Source organism: Pteropus medius, unplaced genomic scaffold (genome assembly GCF_902729225.1).
Source record: "Pteropus medius unplaced genomic scaffold, Ma_sr-lr_union100, whole genome shotgun sequence".
Lineage (NCBI taxonomy): Eukaryota > Metazoa > Chordata > Mammalia > Chiroptera > Pteropodidae > Pteropus > Pteropus medius.
The window spans coordinates 39,077,111-39,096,513 of record NW_024349800.1 but is presented as its reverse complement, the minus strand read 5'-3'; the positions used below and the strand labels follow the sequence as shown (position 1 = coordinate 39,096,513).

Sequence of the window (19,403 nt, the reverse complement as noted above, 5' to 3'; positions counted from 1 at the left end):
ATAACCTTATTCTTAGGAGATACTGGCTAAAGTATTTATGACTGAATCAATAATTTCATAGTTTAATCTTAAATTTCAGCAAAAACCAAATGTGTGTATGTACACAGTTGTGTGTCTATGTTTGTGAGAAAGCAAGAAAATGATGGCAATATATTGACAACTGGTAATCTAAGTGAAGGATGTACAGGTGTGTATTATACTATTCTTACTATGGTATTGGGGGAAATACCTAAGAATAAAGTTTAGACTTGTTTAGACAAATAAGGGCTTCCTAGCCTGTGAAAATGCTATTGTTTTCAAACACCATATTTATCCTCAGTAAGAAGTCACTGTTCTTTGCTATGGCAAGATACAGACCTTTTATTTAAGATACTTCTTAAATAATGAAATTTCATCTTTTTAAGACAATATAGGGTACATGAAGTCTACCAACTGTGACAGCACAGGAAATTAATGTCTATATGAACTGTGTGTTATGGGCACATTTCAGTAAGGGGCAAGCAGGTTTCATATAAGGAACCATATGGTAATCATCAATATGCCATCAGCCTTCTATTACTTGACTTTGAGGAAGAGTTTTGTAAAGATTATCTGGTGTCCAAATAAAAAGAAAGAAATTACACTCAGATTTAAGATATCTCTGGTATTCTGAAATTATTTTGAAAGATCACTTAAAAAGACTTCAAACTTGAGATTTTTCATTCATGTATTTATTCCACAATCAAAATAAATCATAATTTAAAAGCCATAACATTTTTAAAAGGTAAAGGAGACTGTGCATTAATAAAACAGACATCGGTCTAAAGTACAGCACTAAACAGGTATTCTGTTCCCATGGTGGAATAAATACATAACAATTACACATAAAATTTCACTAAAAATCTGAGATGAGGCAAATAATCCTTTGAAACAAACTGCCCAATAAATAGAGGCATGCTGCAAATAATTTCTATTAACAATTTACTGCAAGATGGAAAAATTCCCAAAGTAACTACTAACTCAAACCCTTCATTTTATGCTCCTGGCCTGGGCTTTTGTCTTCCTTCCTCAGTCACATCCAAATCCAGAAAAGCTTCTGTACCCCACGCTCAAAAATACCACCGTAAGTCCCCAATGACCTCAGCACAGACTGCCATTAATGAGCCTGTATGCAACCTTCATCCAAAACCTCCAGGGAAATCAAGAGGCCCTACTGGAAGAACAGCAACATTTCCATGAATACTAGTTTTAACTGTCAAAAGAGCTCTGACAGGCCATGTGCAGTTCATAAACAAACCAAAATATTGCCTTAATATCTATTTTTTTTTTTTTATAAAATGTTAAGTAGGCCATTCAAGTAAAAAAAAAAATTTTTTTTACAGAAACAATGAAAAGTAAAAATTCAAAGGGTTTATGCCAAAAAGTAAACCAGTCCTTTGCAGCCTAACTCATTTGTTTCTGGGCTGTGAAGCCATGTAGAGGGCGATCAGGCAGTAGATGGTCCCTCCCACCGTCAGCGCCATGGTGGTCCGGTAAAGCATTTGGTCAGGCAGGCCTCGTTTCAGGTGGATGGGCACACCATCGGATTTCTTGAAAGAATTATCAAGGACACAGTTGATGAGAAAAAGATTTACAATTTAGGCTAATAAAGAACAAATGTCTCTGTATCTAATCCATCAACACACTGCAATGGAAAAAGCCCTAATCCATTAAAATGCTAACTGAAATACTGCTATATTTTCTTCTAAATGTAATTAAAGCTTAAGTCCAAAGTCATTCTCAAAATGCAGCCTCAGGAACATGCATGCAACAAATTTCAAATTTCTAAGGAATTTATCACATTGCTCAACTAGGAAAAAAGCACTGGTGAATTTCTTCAAAACATAAAGGTAATTAGCAGCTAAACATAGAACTGTAGGCACAAGAAATGCTCTATATTTAGTTCTACAATCAGTATGACTTCCTGATCATTAGTGGATGAAGTCTGAGCACACTGGGTCAGTTAATAGGTTCAAATCCATTTTGTATTCAACTGCTTCCTGTCCATTAAACTGTTAAACACCTATTTAATAAGCCTCCGTAAAATATATAATCCATTATTTTGTAGTCTCCAAAATCCCTCCCCACTGCCAATGCAAGAACCCGGATACCCACTCAAGTCTTACATATCAGATAAAAAGTAATTAAATTGATCAAAAGTTCCCAAGCCGGTCCTGAATCTGGACTGTTTTTGAGGAAGGGAACACCGTCTTCCAGCATCAGTAGTAACAGACACAACCACTCCCATAGAACCTGAGACATAGCTGAGTCAATGACCTCTCAATTATCTGTATGTACATTAACGTTAATATTTTAAAATCCAATTCTGGCTTCTCTCTGTTGATCATCAAACCCAAGAAAGTCTCCTCCACTTGTAACAACAGCTCAGTGAATTTTAATATCAAGCAAGCAAAGAACAATTAAAAGAAAACTCATTGCCAAAAGTCACTGCATGTGTCACAAAGCCAAATATATATTGGATTATTCACAATATTATATATTATACATGCCATTGCTTCCTCCATCCAATGGATGATCAACAGCTTCATATGCAATTTGAAAACCTGCATACCCTCAAAAACTGATGAGGAAATTACCTACATAAAATTCTACTAGTTTAGGGCTCAAACTAAAAACCAGAGAATTCAATTTAAGTAAAAAGAGAGAAGGTGAATAGTAAAACTAGATTAAGATTTGGTTTCATAGAGTTTTTTAAAACCTATTATTTCATAGGCTTCTCTGTTCTAGAGTGTCTTCTCTCACCTGGAAAAACTTCTGCAGCTCTGGAACTTTGTTTTTCCCAGCATAATCATATGCGGTATAATCGGAAGTCAGTTTAGTTGGTGTGGCAAATATGATAGGCGGTGCTTCTTTGGAAACTACAGGCTTTAATCCCTGTAGGAAAAAAAGGAAAATATCAGGTTGAAAGAATGTCTGGACATCTGAACAAGACTTTCAAGAAGCAGGCTGTCTAGAAATAGCTGAGAAAGTCATTCAACCACATGAGAAGTCTCTTCAACTCTGCATTATAAGGCCTTTAATTTTTTTAAGTTTAAGGTTTAAAGTCCTTAAACTTCCAACAAAACAACCTAATCCACTTTCACAAGGCAAACCCTGTCAAGAACTCCTTGCCATTAAGATGGGGGAGGGAGAGAGGAGCAAACAACAACAAAGGCCCAATCTGAACTTGTAGAAATAACTATTTTGCCTATCTTGTTATCAAAACAGTAAAACATGTATGATCTGTATGAATTTTGGAGTAGATTTAAAAAGAAATTCGGTTGTCCTTTTTCTCCTCTTGGTGAGCTTATGTACTAACATGGAATCTCTAACCCCAGAAAGGACTTCAGAAACGTTTCAGACACACAGTAATCAAATATCTCAATCCGGAAGAGCCAGAAATGGTTAAGAGACTGCCTTTTAAGAATTAGAAAAGAAAAAAAAAAATAGAGTAACTGAACTTTCTGTTATTAATAAACCCCTAAGTTTAAAAAAAAATGCTTTAAGTGGATAAAAATAAAAAAGATGAGAACCTCAGTGTTCTCATCTGTGACATGAATATAATAATAGTATCTACCACTGAAAGGACTGCATATGAGAATAATACATGCCTAAAGTAGCATCTGGCACACACAGGTATTCAATAAATATAAACTGAATGAGATTTAGGGGTTAAGACAGGTTTACTAATTGCAGCTCCCTTAGCCACGTGGATAAAGGACAAACACAGGCTTAAAAGAAAAAAACCTAAGAGGGAAGAAAAATGAAATACTGATACATGCTACAATGCAGATGAACCTTGAAAACATTACACTGAGTAAAAGAAGCCAGTCGCAAAAAAAGCACATAATATATTATCTCATTCATATGATAGTCCAAAATAGGGAAATCTTCAGAGACAAAGTAAATTAGTGGTTACTTAGGGCTGGAGTAATGGGGGGTGAGCTGAAAGGTATAGGTTTCTTTCTGAAGTGATAAAAATGCTCTAAAATTAACATGGTGATGGTTGCACATTACCTGTGAATATACTAAAAACCATTTAACTGTACACTTTAAAATGAGTGAACATATGGTATGTGAATTATATATCAATAAAGCTGTTATTAACAAAAAAGAACCTAAGGGGAACTCTGATTTTCTATAAGAACCTACGGTAGTAGATACATAGATGGTTCTCCAAAATAACCTGCAGATTAAAATAAGGAACTTAGAGTTCCAAATCAATAAAGTCACATCCTTTTATATTAAATTCTAACTAGGAAAAATAAAATTTTAAAGTTAGAAAGTAGCATTCAAGTCCAGCCTCTTCCATTTTACATATGAAAAAGGAAATCCTTTGTCCAAATTAATAGTTATCAGACCCTTGGGTGTCTGATCTCTTCCAAAGAAATTTAAGTTTACCTGCTGCTGACAAGAGACTCACTTCTGATCAAAAGACACATGCAGACGGAAAGTAAAGAAATGGAAAAAGATATTTCGTGAAAATGGAAATGAAAAAAAATCTGGGGTAGCAATACTTATATGAGACAAAATAGACTTTAAAACAAAGGCTGTAACAAGAGACAAAGCAGGACCCAGTATTCCCACTTCCGGGTATTTATCTGAAGAAACCCAAAATACTACTTTGAAAGGCTATGTGCATCCAAGTGTTCACTGCAGCATTATTTACAATAGCTAAGATATGGAGACAACCTGGGTGTCTATCAATGGGTAAATGCATAAAGAAGAGGTGATACACTTATACAATGGAATATTACACAGCCATAAATATAAACAAATAAAAGAATAAAATCTTGTCATCTGCAACAACACAGATGGACCTAGAAGGTATTATGCTGAGTGGAGAAAGTCAGATAAAGAAAAATACTGTATGATTTCACTTACATGTGAAATCTAGGGAACGAAACTAACAAAACAGAAACAAACTCATAGATACAGAGAACAAACTGATGGTTGCAAGGTGGGAGGAAGGTTGGGAGGGTGGGTAAAAAAGGGGAGGGATTAAGAAATGCAAATTGGTAGTTACAAAATAGTCATGGGGATGTAATGTATAGCATAAGAAATATAGCCAATATTGTAATAACTAACTATGTATGGTGTGAAATGGGTACTAGATTTATTGGGGCGATCACTTTCTAAGTTATATAAATGTCTAATCACTATGTTGTACACCTGAAACTAATATAATATCATATATAAACTATAATTAAAAAATTAAAAATATTTAAAACTTAAAATTAAAAAAAGTAAAAAGACTGATCATAAAGCTACAGTATTCAAGATATGTAGTGTTGGTGTACAGAGAAAAAGTCACTGGAACAGAACAAAGGGTCCAGAAGTAGATTTATACATGTATGGTCAATTAACTTTTGAAAGTGTTTAAGGGCAATTTAGTAGGAAAAATGTAGTCTTCAATAAATGATGCTCAAACAAAAAAATGTTTAACTTTAATTCATAACACTAATCATATACAAAAATTAACTCAAAATGAATTCTATATGCAAATGTGAAGCCTAAAACTGTAAAACTTCTAGAAGAAAACAAAAGAAAATTTTTGTGTGCTTGGATTAGGCAACAACTCCTTAGTTATAATGCCAAAACGATAATCCATAAAAGAAAACATTAATAAGTTGGATTTCATTGAATTCAGAACTTCTGCACTTGAAAAACACTGTTAAGATAATGGAAAGGCAAGACAAAAACCAGGAGAAAAGATTCACAAATCACGTATCTGAAAAAAAGCTTGTATCCAGAACATATGAAGAACTCTCAAAAGTCGATAATAAGACAACAACCAAATTAAAAAAATAAGCAAAAGATTTGGTCAGACAAATGAAAGTATACAAATGGCAAATATGAACATGAAAAGACACTCAACATCAGTAGTCTATAAAAATGCAAATTAGAACCACAAGATACCACTACATATCTATTAGATTTGCTAAAATTTTTTTAAATGACTTCACTAAGTATTGACAAGGATATCAAGCAGTTGAAGTTTTCATACACTATGGGTAGGAATGGAAACGGTATAATCTCTTCTGAAAACTGGAGTTTCTTAGAAAAATTAAAAATGCACCCATACTATGACCCAGCTATTGTACTCCCAGATGTTTACTCAAGAGAACTGAAAGTTTAAGTCCACACAAAGACTTGTATATGAATGTCCACAGTTTTATTTGTAATAGCCAAAAACTGGAAGCAAGCCAAATGTTCATCAAGTACATGGATAAATCATAATATATCTATAGATCAAAATGCTATTCACAAACAAAAATAATAGTGTCGATACAAGCAACAACATAGATGTATCTCCAAATAATCTCAAAATTGAAAACTAATCTGTAGTGACAGAAAGTAGATCAGTGGAAGCCTAGAGGTAGTGGAATATACATGAGGGGAGTGTGAAAGAGATCATCAAGGAATAGAAGAACACTTTGGAAGTAAAGGTTATTTTCATTATGTGATTTTGGTGATAGTTTCACAGGTATTTACATATGGCAAGACATCAAACTGTACAATATAAATGTTGCAGTTTATTATGTCAATTGTACTTCAATAAAACTGCTAAAACACTCTTAGGGCACATTACAGAAGTGATGAAAAACCACCCAGTCCCAGGCTTAGCAGCCTGCAGATTATGTGTCAGACGCAGGATTTCAGATGTTGAGTGGCCCATCTGGACCATGGCAAAAAAAAAAAAAAAAAAATTCAAGTTTACCTATAACTGATAAAACCTATTCTAAAATATTGAAACCTCAATGTTACTCCCACCAGGAAGGCATTAGGATCAACAAAGCAACAAAAAAGTATTAAACTTGGCTTCTATTTCCTCGGACACAGTCCGATAAACGGTTCTGAATCACTGATTTCTGTACTGCATTTACACATTAACATGTTACTGAGTACTTACTCTACACTGAAAATGCACAATGATTAAGACAGATAAAATCTCTGCTAATATGGATATTAATGTTAAGAAATAACGGCAGCTAATATCTGAGCCCTTGTTATGTGCCCAGCAACATGTTAAGTATTTCATATCTTGTCATCTTATTTAATCTTGACAGCAACCCTAGGAAAATATGACTAGTCTCTTCTTAGAAAGGAGTAAACTGGATGGGTCAGAAAGGGTAACTTGTCTGAGATCACACAGCAAAAAGAGCCAAGTGTCGAAACTCAAGCCTCTCTATAAGACCAGAGCCCTGGCTTTTAAGTATTCTACTACCTGTCTCAGCCACTGGTTCTCAACTACTGCTTAAAAACAACAATCCACTTAAAGAGAAAGTTTAGTCTGTAAGCTGTTAGCCTACATTTGATATATAACACATTCAAAGACTCAGAAGGAGTCTGATATGGGAAGAGGGGGCCCTAATAAAGGACCTCTCTTTGACCTGGAGAATTTTAGACACTCACCTTATCTGCAATTTGCATTTTCTCCTAAAGAATGCAAAATTTAAAAAACACTTCCTAGCAAGCATCTCCAAAGACAGTTTGAAATTGAATTCATGTTTTGACAGGACTAATGGGAAAGCATTTTTAGAAGGGATTATACTTAATTGCTTTGTTTGTTCACCCATTAAGTTATTCAAAACTACAGCAAAGTTTTTGATCAATAACATATGAAAATAGGAGTATCAACCATCTTAACAGTTTTAAATAATTTCATATTTCCATTTATAATATTGTAAAAGTTCAGAATATAGAATTTTAAAGTTACCTATCATCTCATTAGTTTATCTCGTAAATTATAAATTGTATATTCTCCTCCTATCTTTTTTCATAGGCACATTTAATATCTTTATAGTTATGTGAAATCCTACATTCTGCTTTTTTTCAAATATAAGTTTTTTCTTTCAGATTTTTACACAATCTTAATTACTAAATTTACTCTTCAAATCAACCTTATAAATGAGGTATTATCAGCCCATGTTACACATGACTGAAACAAAGTTTCGGAGATTCCAAAAGATGGGATTCAAACCCACTTTTATACCATACTATCAACAATTCAGCTGTCTTGGCCCCACAGGTAAAAGGAATGAATGTGATCGGAAGGTACTTCACCTACCCCTCATTAAACCTCCTAACAAATTAAGAGCGGTCAATGTTTCCAATGATTCAAGGCAAGCTGGATGGGAGTAGCACTAAGGTTCTCAGGCGTCGACTTGACCAGGAAGCTGTATTTACAGGAAGGGACCTAGAGCAAATCCCTTCATCTACGCCTCTTCCAGCTTCCACTCTTGCTGTCCTGCAGTTTACTCTGAATGCAGAAATCAGTGATTATGTTAAAACAAAGAATGTCACTACTCAGCTCAAATCTGAGCAAAACATAAAGTTCCTACAATGGCTTTCAGGGCCCTATGAGATGTACCCCTCAACCCCTCTCCCACAACCACCACTACCACCTTACATCATCCCCTTTCTCTGCCCCAGGCCTCTGGACTGCCTTAAAACCTCCCAAGCACCAGGCATATTCCCCCTGCCTATAATGCTCCTCTCCAGGTATCCATATGGCTTGAACTCTCACCTTCTTCAAATCTTTACCCCTATGTCACCTTCTCAGTGAGACTGTCCCTTAGCCACCCTTTTTAAAACTGCATGTCCTCCCCGCTTAACCTGCTAACAACCTATCCCCTTTCGTGCTTTTTCTCCACAGCACTTATCACCATCAATATACTATCTTCTACTTTTGTTTCCTGTGCCTCCCCCTACTGCAATGGAAGCTTCATGAGGGCAGGATTTTGGCATGCTCTGTTTACTGCTCCTCTTTCCCAAGACTCAGAAAAGCAACTGGCACAAAGAGTGCATTCAGTAAGTATTTACTGAATATATAAATAAGCTAAGGAAGTCTAGTTTCATCTGAATACTTCAGAACCAAAGTCATGTAAATCAGCACTTGATGGCTGAGCCTCCCATGCCTCCCACACCTCCCACAGCAATGAGAAAACTGAAAGTTGTTCTTAAAATAAGTGGACTGTAGGCTAAATAGAAATCACAGGTTTTGCTTATTAATATCAAATCTCTCAGCTGTTTTACACAATCACTACCTCTATAATTGACTAAGAGCCATTAAACTGTAATCACGTTTAGTAGTTGAGTATTTTCTAGTCTGTTTTAGTTGCTCCAGCATTTTTTTAAAAAAAAGTAAACATGATGCTTTTTCCTCATCAAAGTTGACTGGTCCAAAGTTTTCCTCTTCTCTTACCTTTTAGGTTTGGGGAGGAGGAAGGAAGGTGGAGAAATAAGTTATGTGAAAAGTTTTTAAATTTTAGATGACAGAAACCTATGAATTCTTTCACCCTGATTTAGGACTAGAAACAAGTTTCAATCCACGGTGGCTCAAGCCCTTCATTTCTAACTGACAGCTAGGTATCACCGCCTCCATCTTTCCCTGACACCTCACACTTCGTACAGCCAAAATTCACCTAGTTTCTCACAAGCCTACTCAGGAGGCTCCCAGTTTCTGTGGAAAGCACTACCGTCTTCCCATCAACTAGTGATCTTGAAGTCCCTAAATTTCCCTCATCAGTCATTAGTCCTTACCTCGCAGACCTCTTGACTCTTTCTTCATTCCTACTCAGAAGACCCTGAACTATTTTATGTGTTACAAGAATCCCTGGCACTGGTCTCTCCCAGACAGATTATCCTTTAAAGCATAGCTCTGGTCATGATACTTGCTCCTCCATCATAAATCTTTCATGAAACTAAAAGTAACAAGCATGTCCTTGTTTCAACATCTGGACAAGACTCTATCACAACTTTCTACACTAAGTTGCTTCGTAAATTCCTACTCATTTCTCACAAAATTAAGTCCTATGATCTAGGCCCTTCATGATCGCTCTCCATGCACCACAGCCAAACTTATTCAATGATTCCCCTGCTGGCCTCCTCCCACTCTCACAGTCCCCTTTACCTAGAATATCATTCTACTAGTTTAAGCAGGAGAGGGATTATTGAGTCAAATGGTAAAACTAAGTTTCACTTTTTAACAGACTGCCAAATTGTGTTGCAAAGTGGCTGCACCATTCTACGTTTCCACCAGCAATGTAGTAGGGTTCCAGTTTCTCCACATTCTCATCAACACTGTTGTCTGTCTTCTTGATTTTAGCAAGTGTAAACTAATATCTTATTGTGGTTTTGACTTGCATTTCCCTAATGATTAATGATACTGATTATTTCTTCACATGTTTATTGGCCTCAATTTACTGGACACTGCATGTGAAAGTAAGGATAATGCTTTTCAATCAACCACTGGAAAATACCCTTCCCACAATTACTTGCCATCAAATTGATTTATAAATCTCTACCTATCCTATTGTTAAGAGAACTAGCTTTTCCACATTAGATTCTTTGATGCATGTTAGGTTATTCAGTGGACTTTATGTAACACTGAAAGTTACAAACATCCACATTTTCCAGAGTGCTAATGTTTCCAACAAAACTGAAGTACTCCTAATTACCAAGGTCAGAACACCTGAATTGGGGGATGCCTACCACAATCAATGTGAAATCTACAAATCATATAAAGCCTACATGTTATCACTTAACATAACAAGAAGTCCTTAGTAACTATGAAGTTCAAATTCTCAAGAAAAACCATTCAAGAGGTGCTAGAAATCTGAAAGCCCTACCTGTTCCAAATGCAACTCAGGGTAATCTCTGCCCAGAGTGCCAATTTAATTTCAATATATGTTAGTCTTAGTCTAAAACTTCACTTTTTCCTTACTAGCTAATAGAACCTAGATTATGATAAACTCTACTAAAAGAACACCTACAGCCACTAACAGAAAAGACCAATTGTTAAATATCCATACAATAAAAGAAACTACTAATATATGTAACATGCACTTTCAAAAATATCGAGAACTAAGCCTTACATAAGAGTACCGTATGGTTCCATTTATATGAAATCCAAAAATAGGCAAAACCATTTGTAGTGATAAAAGTCAAAACAGGGAGGTGGACAGGGATTGACAGCAGGAGTAAGAAGGGACCTTCCTAAGGTCGATGTAATATTCTATAATGTTAATAAGAGTATAGGTTACAAAGTGTATGCATGTCAAAATTCAACAAACTGTAACATTTAAGATCCATGCACTGAAAAATATACTTTATAGTAGAAGCATATACGATAGAAATTTTCCTATAATCTGTAAAAAAAAAAATCACTGTTGACAATTCTTTAGACTTCCTCACCAATTTGGTTTCAGTGACACCAATCTTGGATTGTTCTTTTGATATCGATTTTCCTCCTCCACTCTCCCTCCATGTATCTGTAGCCTAATAATATTCCCATCTTTCCTCCCTATATACTTCTGGGTAATCTTATTCCCACCACAGATTCTACTACCACCTATGGGCTGAAGATACCCAGGTCTAGTATACTCCATATTCATAAATCCGGCTGCCACCAGACATATTACAAGCTCAACATTTATAAACTAGATCCTTAATCCCCGACTCCATGCCTGCCTCAAAACTTGCCTTTCTTGCCCTCCATTATCCTAGTTAATAGCACATCTAATCTTAGATTGAAATCATTCTTAACTATCCCACCCCTTGGGCAAGTTGCCGTGTCCCACAGAAAAAGGAGTTAACAATGGAGCATCCTTTACACATTACCTGAGCCCCTTACTATTCCAGTCTGCGTATCTTATCAACTCTTCCCACACCACTACGAGGATGAGAAGTAAATACGGTGATATCTCAGACTCAGCTTCTGAAGAATAGCTACCACTTTATCCAGTGTCCAACAACCGCCAAAGCCTACTAATCACTTGACACACACCTCATTTAATCTGTACTACCGCTGCCCTAAGCTCACAATAAAGCAACTTGATCAAGGTCATAAAATAAAGCACCAAAGCCAGATCTGAGCCCAAATTAAATGTATGGGTCTCATCTCTACGACACAAGCTGGAAATTGAAACTCCAATTGGCAAAATGAGTGATATCCGAATACTTTTCAGACAACTCAAATAATAGGCATCCGTCAACCACTTTACAGTTAGGAAAGTGTAAGCTCGTTGCATGTAACTGTTCACACTCACCGGGGCATTTCAAGGAACCCGTTAATTCTCCCAATTCTGATCATACAGCCTCTCCTCGCCCTTTGCCTTCCTTCAGTGCCGTCATCCCAGCTCTCCAATCTCGTGCTTGAATGAGGCTGCCTTTGAGCTGCGGCAGTGGGTGACAATGGGCATTGAGGAGACCGAAAGCCAGACCTCCTTAAAATGGACAGGACCTAATTTCAGACTCGGTCGGGTCACATTCTGGGCCCCGCAGACCCCACGAGCCACCCCATGACCCACAAGCAAGGAGCTCGGGGTCACCTTGACTCCTCCTGACTTCCAGGCCCAACTTCCGCACCGAACCAGCCCCACCGGGGGAGCAACTAAAGAATTGGGAGACTCTATGGCCGCCGTAAGTGGATGAAGAAGGACGCCGGGAGGTGCGGGGCGAACTAAACCAAAACGCAGGCAGAAGCCTCGCTGGCTCCGGCGCCGCGACTGCCTGGCGCAGAGGCTTGGGCCGCCACCACTGTCCGAACCGGCGCGGCACTACCCGTACCTGTGGCGTATAAGCGTTGGAGGCCCATGCTCCTGCCAATTTCTGCGTGAAGCCACTAAATTTGTAGTACATGATGCCCCGTGTCTGACTTTCCGCAGCCGCTACCTGCGCGACTGCCCCAGAGAAGGACCCTGCCTTCCCGGCGGTCGCCCCCAGGCTCAGCCCAAGGACCCTGCGCCAAGAGACGGGCTGCCCGATGACCGCCTAACTTAAAATATGCCCTCTTAAGTCACATAAGAGAAGGAAAAGCCAGGTGCGCAGCGCCAAGAAAGGAGAAATAGTCTCTAAGAGAGAGCGAAAAGCCACTGTAGTGGGGTCTTTAGAAAATACGAGGTTACCGCTTTGCCTATATTTGGAGTAAGGCAGTGCCAAGACGCCCTAAGAAATGCGCAAGCGCCCAGCGCGCCGGGGCCTGAGGGATGTGCGGGGGTCAAGTAGGGCGGACTCTGGGAGCGTTCAAGGAGGGCGGGACCGGGAAGTGGGAGCGGGAGGGTGGGGCCGGGAGCGGAAAGGCGGGGCGGGGGGCGGGTGAGTAGTCTAGTGTGGCAGGGGGAGCCAGTGTTGCAGGGCTGCCTCCTGGTTCCTTGGGTTGAAGGTTTCTCTTTCTTTACAATATTTAACTTGCTCATAGTCTTATTTCTTTCCTCCCCTACCTACCTCCTCGTACGGAGTCGGACTAGGAGTATCAACCCATCGGCCGGGCTCCTCTGGCAACCTGGGAGTTAGGAGCAAATAAAATTTGAAAGCACCTACTAACAGCTGTTTGGTACGAGGACTGTTAAGGGTTTCACTCCAATGATATAAAGATATCCTGGGCTTTGTGTAGAAAAAATACACCTAAAACTTGAGGCACCTGATGTAAATTTTTCAGTTTTTCAGAAATATTTTTTACTCTTACCTGACTCATCCTTTTTCTAGCCTCTGCCCTTTGAGATAAATGAGGTGGGGAGGTGAGGACAGTGGACTAAAAATACTTGAAAAAATTGGACCTTGAGCCTGAAATGTTCAGGACTACAACTTTCAGTTCAAGTAGTATTCACTCCAGTTCAATTTAAAAATGTTTTTTGAGCCTCCACTATGTTCAAGTTACTGTATAAAAAAGAGTATACAAGCTTCCTATCTACAGGCATGAAGCAAGGCTTTTCTTAGCTTTATCATCTAACCAGAAGTTTTCACAGCATATTATAGGTTCATTTATAGTGCATTTATGAAAGCATGTGTCAAACTGATGGGTGATACTAACACTTTCCATAAATAAACTCATTTAATCTTGACAACAGTCCTATGAGTTAGATGCTATTATCATCCCCATCTTACAGTCCAGGAAAATGAGGCCTAGGAAAGTTAAGTATCTCGCCCAGGTTATCTATTAGTGGCAGAGCTAGTCATCTGGCTCTAGGGTCTGTATTCTTAAGTACTACATTATAGATAAATAAATATAAATCCATTCTGAGAAGAGGAAGCTGAGTACACCAGAGCCGGGGCATACACCAGCATCTCAGCTTTGTCAAGTGTAAGCCTAAGAGCCCCATGTGCATGTTCAGCACTACCAATGCTCTGTAGAGCAAAAGTTTCAGCTTCTTCATATGATCGGCCAATCCAAAGTCGCTGTTTATACAAAATAACATTGTGATATAATGAAAAGAACATACAATTTGGGTTTGATCGCCATTTCTTCAAGGCTGAGTGATTCGTAACTGGTCATTTCCATTTTCTGAGCCTCGCTGTCTCTGCTATAAAGTAGGAATCATCATTATCATAATATCGCCCCTCACCGGTTCAGTAGGTTATAAAGCTTACACAAATATTACGTTGCTGATCTTACTTTGAGTCATTTTACTTTTTCATGGTTCTGGGCTATATGTAAGAATCTCAGTTAACTTTTCTTGGTTACTCTAATTTAAATTAATTTAATTAATGAATTAATTAAATGCTGGAATCACTCAAACCAAGAAAAGCTAATGAGCTTGCTAACTCTTGGGAAGGAAAGTTCTTTCATAGAGTTTAAATTGAAAAAGAAATTAAATGATTTAGGACAGCTCCCTATCTCCATCTCACTGTCTTCTAGACATATTTTGGATGAAGAAAGTAGAGAATGTTACCCAACTTTTAGCAGCACCAAGGTGTACCAGCTTCTTGAAATATAAAGGTGCCTGTCAACACTGGTTATTTTCTTAAAGTTTCTGCCATCTGATTTTAGATCCTGCAAGACATAAATTAAGAATCCTGAAAATGTTACAACAGTCGGGCTGTTCAGTGGGAGATAAAATGTCAGTAGCAGAGTGTGGGTTGGGATGTCACATGGAGTGGCTGATCAGAGGAAGATTTTGTCTCATTTCCCAAATAAAACGCAGCACGCTCTGACAGCACTAAAGCATCCTATTCTCATTCTTATTTGCATATCCCACCCAACATCAAAGTATGATCTTCCTTTATATTATGATCCCTTCAGGTCGTTCTCTAGATCCAATTCTGAGGGGAGGTGACCACAATTCACAATGTAGAGAAGCCTGTCAATCACCATATGATTTGTGTGAGTGCAATGCCAGCCTGGCTCCAGTGAATGCAAATGCTGCCGCTTCTCCATTTACAAGGGCTGTGTGCTAATTGGCCTCTGGCAGGCCTCTCTGTGAGAGCACTTGGGAACGGATGGAAAACCAATATAAATTTTAAATCGGGTTGTACTGAGCATAGATAGGAACTGTCTTCTTGTGAAATAGTTCTTAATTTTTTTTAATTCTCCAATTTTCTCAGAATTGACTTAAAAATTTGATGCTTGATGGGTCTGACAGAGTTAAAGTGTGTAGGCCCTGTAGCAGCTGAGATCATTGTGGGCTCGTCTTTCTGATTCCTTCAATCTTTCCTTGTCCTTAGAAGGGCCCATATATCACCTGGTTTTGGTGTCACAAGTTGGAAGCAGAAATATGAGTGAGCTAATTTAATGCAGCAGGCATCTCCAAGAAGCCCTGCTTTCTCCCTTTTTACTGTTTCTTTGCTGCCAAATCTGCAAACTGAAGAATTTTCCTAACCTAGGGAAACACATTTGTGCATGTGGATTCTGCCCATTCTAAGGTAGTTTCTGTGATGGAAAACAGACTATAATAGTGTCATGTTACAGTGCAGTGTTACCTTTTTTATTGTGGTTTGTGTCTACCCTCTCTTTGGCAAAAAGGAAGGTGAGGGAAAACATTTTTCCCAACATTTAAAACTGTTGGTAATATCCCCCAAGAAAAGCACCCCCAATAAAATATCTTAAAACAAAATAGAGAGCTACACCCGCTTTATGATGCTCAGAACAATGGCACCTGTCGTGCAATTATTTGGTAATTTTCATGTGGGAGAATTAGAAATCTCAGCTGTCGTTTCTTAGTCTTTTTGTCAAACAAAGCCCTATCTGGTGTGGTAATATTAAGTTTGTCTTTGAACCTGCAATCTAGATTCTATCAATATTATTAAAAAACAATTAAACCTTTGTTACAGAATGATATTTTCATAGCTAAGGAGCTGAGGATCTGAATGGTGCTTTTCTCAGCCAAAGAAGGGGAAATGGCAGCTGGGACTGCAGTTTCTGGGACAGCTTTATTGCAGTATGAGATGAACATATTGACATCAACTCCCTCCTCTGACCTTCTCATTGTTGAATGTCAACATGGTGTGTGAAGCTGGCTTACTTTTGCTGCCTGCTTTCCGTTATGTGCAAGTCAAAAGCACATCCACAGAGATTATGGATTTAACTCAATTTTGACACATCACATTTCGTTTCACTGGTTGAAAAAGGCTGAGGTATGAGTCATAATTTATTTTAAATCGTTTCAAATACACTTAATTATGCTTAGAAAAAAGTTGAGATCCAGTACAAGAGTCACGCAATTTTACATTAACATCATCTATAAAAATATAGTATATGCAATGTTGTCCTATATATAGAATGAAAGATTAGCAGTGGCCTTCCCCAGTTTGGGGTCGTCAGAAGGTGGTTCCTCATTACTGGAGATTCTCACTCTCTGCATCACGTGTCTGCAGTACTGGAATATTGTACAATGAGCATGTGTGACTTTTGAATCCATATACTCATAACTCAAATAATACAAAATCCCCAAAAGGCATAAAAATTAGAATTGTAAAAATGTTTCCACATTCTTATACCGCAAATTACCAATTAATTTAGAATATTCTTTAATCACCCCCTGTGCAGATGTGAGAAGCCTATTGAGTGATGGTCTCCAAGTGTTAAGCCACAGGAAGGGTCAATCAAGGGGCCCTCTGTCTATCAGAGTTAACACTCCAGTGGTTCTTCACCAGGCTGCTGCAGATATGAATGAACGAACAAATGACAAAGGAACATCATCTCTACACATTGCTGTGAGAAATAAACAACCATCCTGGGTAATTATTTACATGATTATCTTGATTCCATGAAAATTGGTTATCAAGTGGAAAAGGAAATTAAGAACCATACACTTGGGTTTCAAGAAGGTGAATGTTGATGGATCATTTTCTTTTGAGGTAGTAGAACTTTTTGTCTTTGGAAAAACCTATTGAACTCTATTCAGTATCAATACGTAGGCTGCTCCATAGCCATTGAAAGTCCATACGTCCAGATCCTAGCCCTGCACTAGATTTGTGAGCTTAGACTAGTTTCTTAACCTCTCTCAGCCGCAGAATAAAATTTTCAACTTAACAGGGTGATTGTAAGGATTAAATAAGATATGTACTGAAAAGATAAAAGAAAATACATAAATATATGAACGTCTATCTGGAAATAATATTCAGTAAAAATAGTAAAACTGGATCTATAATCACTGATAGAAACCAAAAATTAATTTAGCCTGATATAAAGCATTAGAATCATAAGTCGATTCGATTTTCTGTTTGTGTAATGTCACCTGGTAATAATAAACATAGTAACCTAAAAATCTTTTCATTTCCTCAGTCCCCAACCCTTTGCCCCTTTTGCTCTTCCCTCTCCCTGTCTCCTTTCCCCAAGAGTAGTAAATATTAGTTTGGACCAGAGCTGTCAGGTAGAAGCCAGCATGAAAACAGCTCCCAAAGACATGGAATCTATCTTTAAAGCTCAAAGGCCAAAGAGAGGAGTCGAGTGTCCCATTAAAATAATAGCCAACATTTTAGCATCCATAGTAAAATAAAAAATGACATCACTTTCAAATGCCAGATCTATAATTTTACTGGCCTCTTCTTCCGCCTCAGATTCTTATACAGTGGAGATTTGGCATTTCTTTAGTTATGCTACATAGAAACTCAAAGTCATAGCTCTAACTTCAGATCACCTTCTGAAGAGGGTGACAGGTACGTGGGCTGTAACGACAGACCAGCCTGGGTTTGAATCCCAGTTCTTCCTACCAACAAGCCCAGTTACCTTGGAAAAGTTACTTCCCCACTCTGCTTCTTAGAGGTGAAATGAAGGTTCTGAATCACAGGATTATCAGTGTATTATGAGAGATTCATAAAGTACTAACCCGTGTTCACTAGTACCTGGGCTCAGCATACCAGATGATTGCAGAATGGCTGACTTGGAGAGGAGGACTGGCAAGGTCAGCCTGAGTCCTCTTCTGAGAAATGGACAGGCCTGTGACTATCACTATTATAGTCTGGGAAAGAAGGCCATGGTAAAAAGGGTAGGAGGAAGTTATTACTCAGGGGAAAGTGTCTAATAGAAGGCAAACCTCTCCCCTTAAACAAAGGGGGTGGGGGACTGGAGAGCATAAGACTTTCCCAAAACCACAGCTGAGAAACTCAGAAAGCCCAAGTCAAGTGGCATTGGCCCTGAGCCTGGCATCCCCCCAGCCAAGCCCCGCCCTCCAATGACTCTGACACAGGAGAAGAATTTGCTAGAGCACCAATCCAAACAACCCAAAGCCTTCCAGTAAGAGACTTAATGTTGAAGCCTGGCTTTCTCACAGTGGGAAAAGCTGGGGGGCTACATGATTATTGGCTTTTTTAATTGTGCGATCGTCACATCTCATTCAACTCCCAAACTTCCAGGCTACTCTGTCCTCTTTCCTGGCGCCCACTCTTACATCCTAACAGCCTACGGATGGATATTGGAGAATGACTGCCTCTATTTTAATTTAACTCACGGTAAAGGTAAAAATCAAATCAAGGTGTTGGTGTTTTCTCCCCTGAGCAAAAGCAAGTACTCTGCAAATACACGTAACCTTGTTTCGGCACAGATGTCAGGAACGCAAAGCCTGTAAATCTGCCCAGGCAGTTCTGTTCTTGAATCATTAAGAACAACCGAGTGGGTGGAACGAGAACATGAAATTGCTGTGTGCACTCATGTTTTGTTTATGGAGCAATCATTTCTAGATGTGTTTTCTCTTTTTAAGAAGAATCTTTTCTGTTTGCCTTTTAACACCCCACCTTCCTTCCTGTCCCCAGCTCTCCCACACCCAATAAAAAGAAATATTGAGAGCTTCATAAAAATCTCCATAAATTTAAAGAATAGGTTACATTAAGTGTCTCTCTAAACCAATTCTATTTACCCAATTGAAATAAACGTTTTAGTAATATGAATAACACAGGTAACAATTGAATTTGAACGTTGTGTATTGTTTAAAAAGCTCGTAACAACTGCTCCCAAATCATAAAAATCACTTCCCTTTTTCCATTGTTGTGCAATGAGGACCTTGTTAACCCATGAATTGAAAATTCTGTGGTGCCAGGAATGTAAAGTACAGCATAGGGAATATAGCCAATAATATAGTCAATAATAATGTAACAACTATGTATAGTGTCGAATAGGTATTGGATTGCAAACTATGCTGTACACTAGAAACTAACATAATATTGAA

General features: G+C 38.2%; 1 protein-coding gene across 8 annotated transcripts in view; it reads right to left on the bottom strand.

The window, feature by feature from the left end:
• The window catches only part of COX7A2L (cytochrome c oxidase subunit 7A2 like), a 56,227-nt gene extending 43,456 nt beyond the window's left edge, over positions 1 to 12,771 (bottom strand). For 5 of the 8 annotated variants that reach the window (XM_039887310.1, XM_039887309.1, XM_039887308.1 and 2 more), the window contains exons 1-2: positions 12,592 to 12,771; positions 2,782 to 2,913 (exon numbers count right to left, since the gene is read on the bottom strand). In XM_039887310.1, the coding sequence (XP_039743244.1) occupies positions 2,782 to 2,913; positions 12,592 to 12,663 (204 nt within the window). In that variant the 5' untranslated portion in view covers positions 12,664 to 12,771. Of the gene's footprint in view, positions 1 to 688; positions 1,569 to 2,781; positions 2,914 to 12,591 lie in introns of those variants that run through there. The other 3 variants (XR_005658267.1, XM_039887305.1, XM_039887304.1) reach the window with 2 other exon arrangements.
• Positions 12,772 to 19,403: the final 6,632 nt, after the last annotated feature.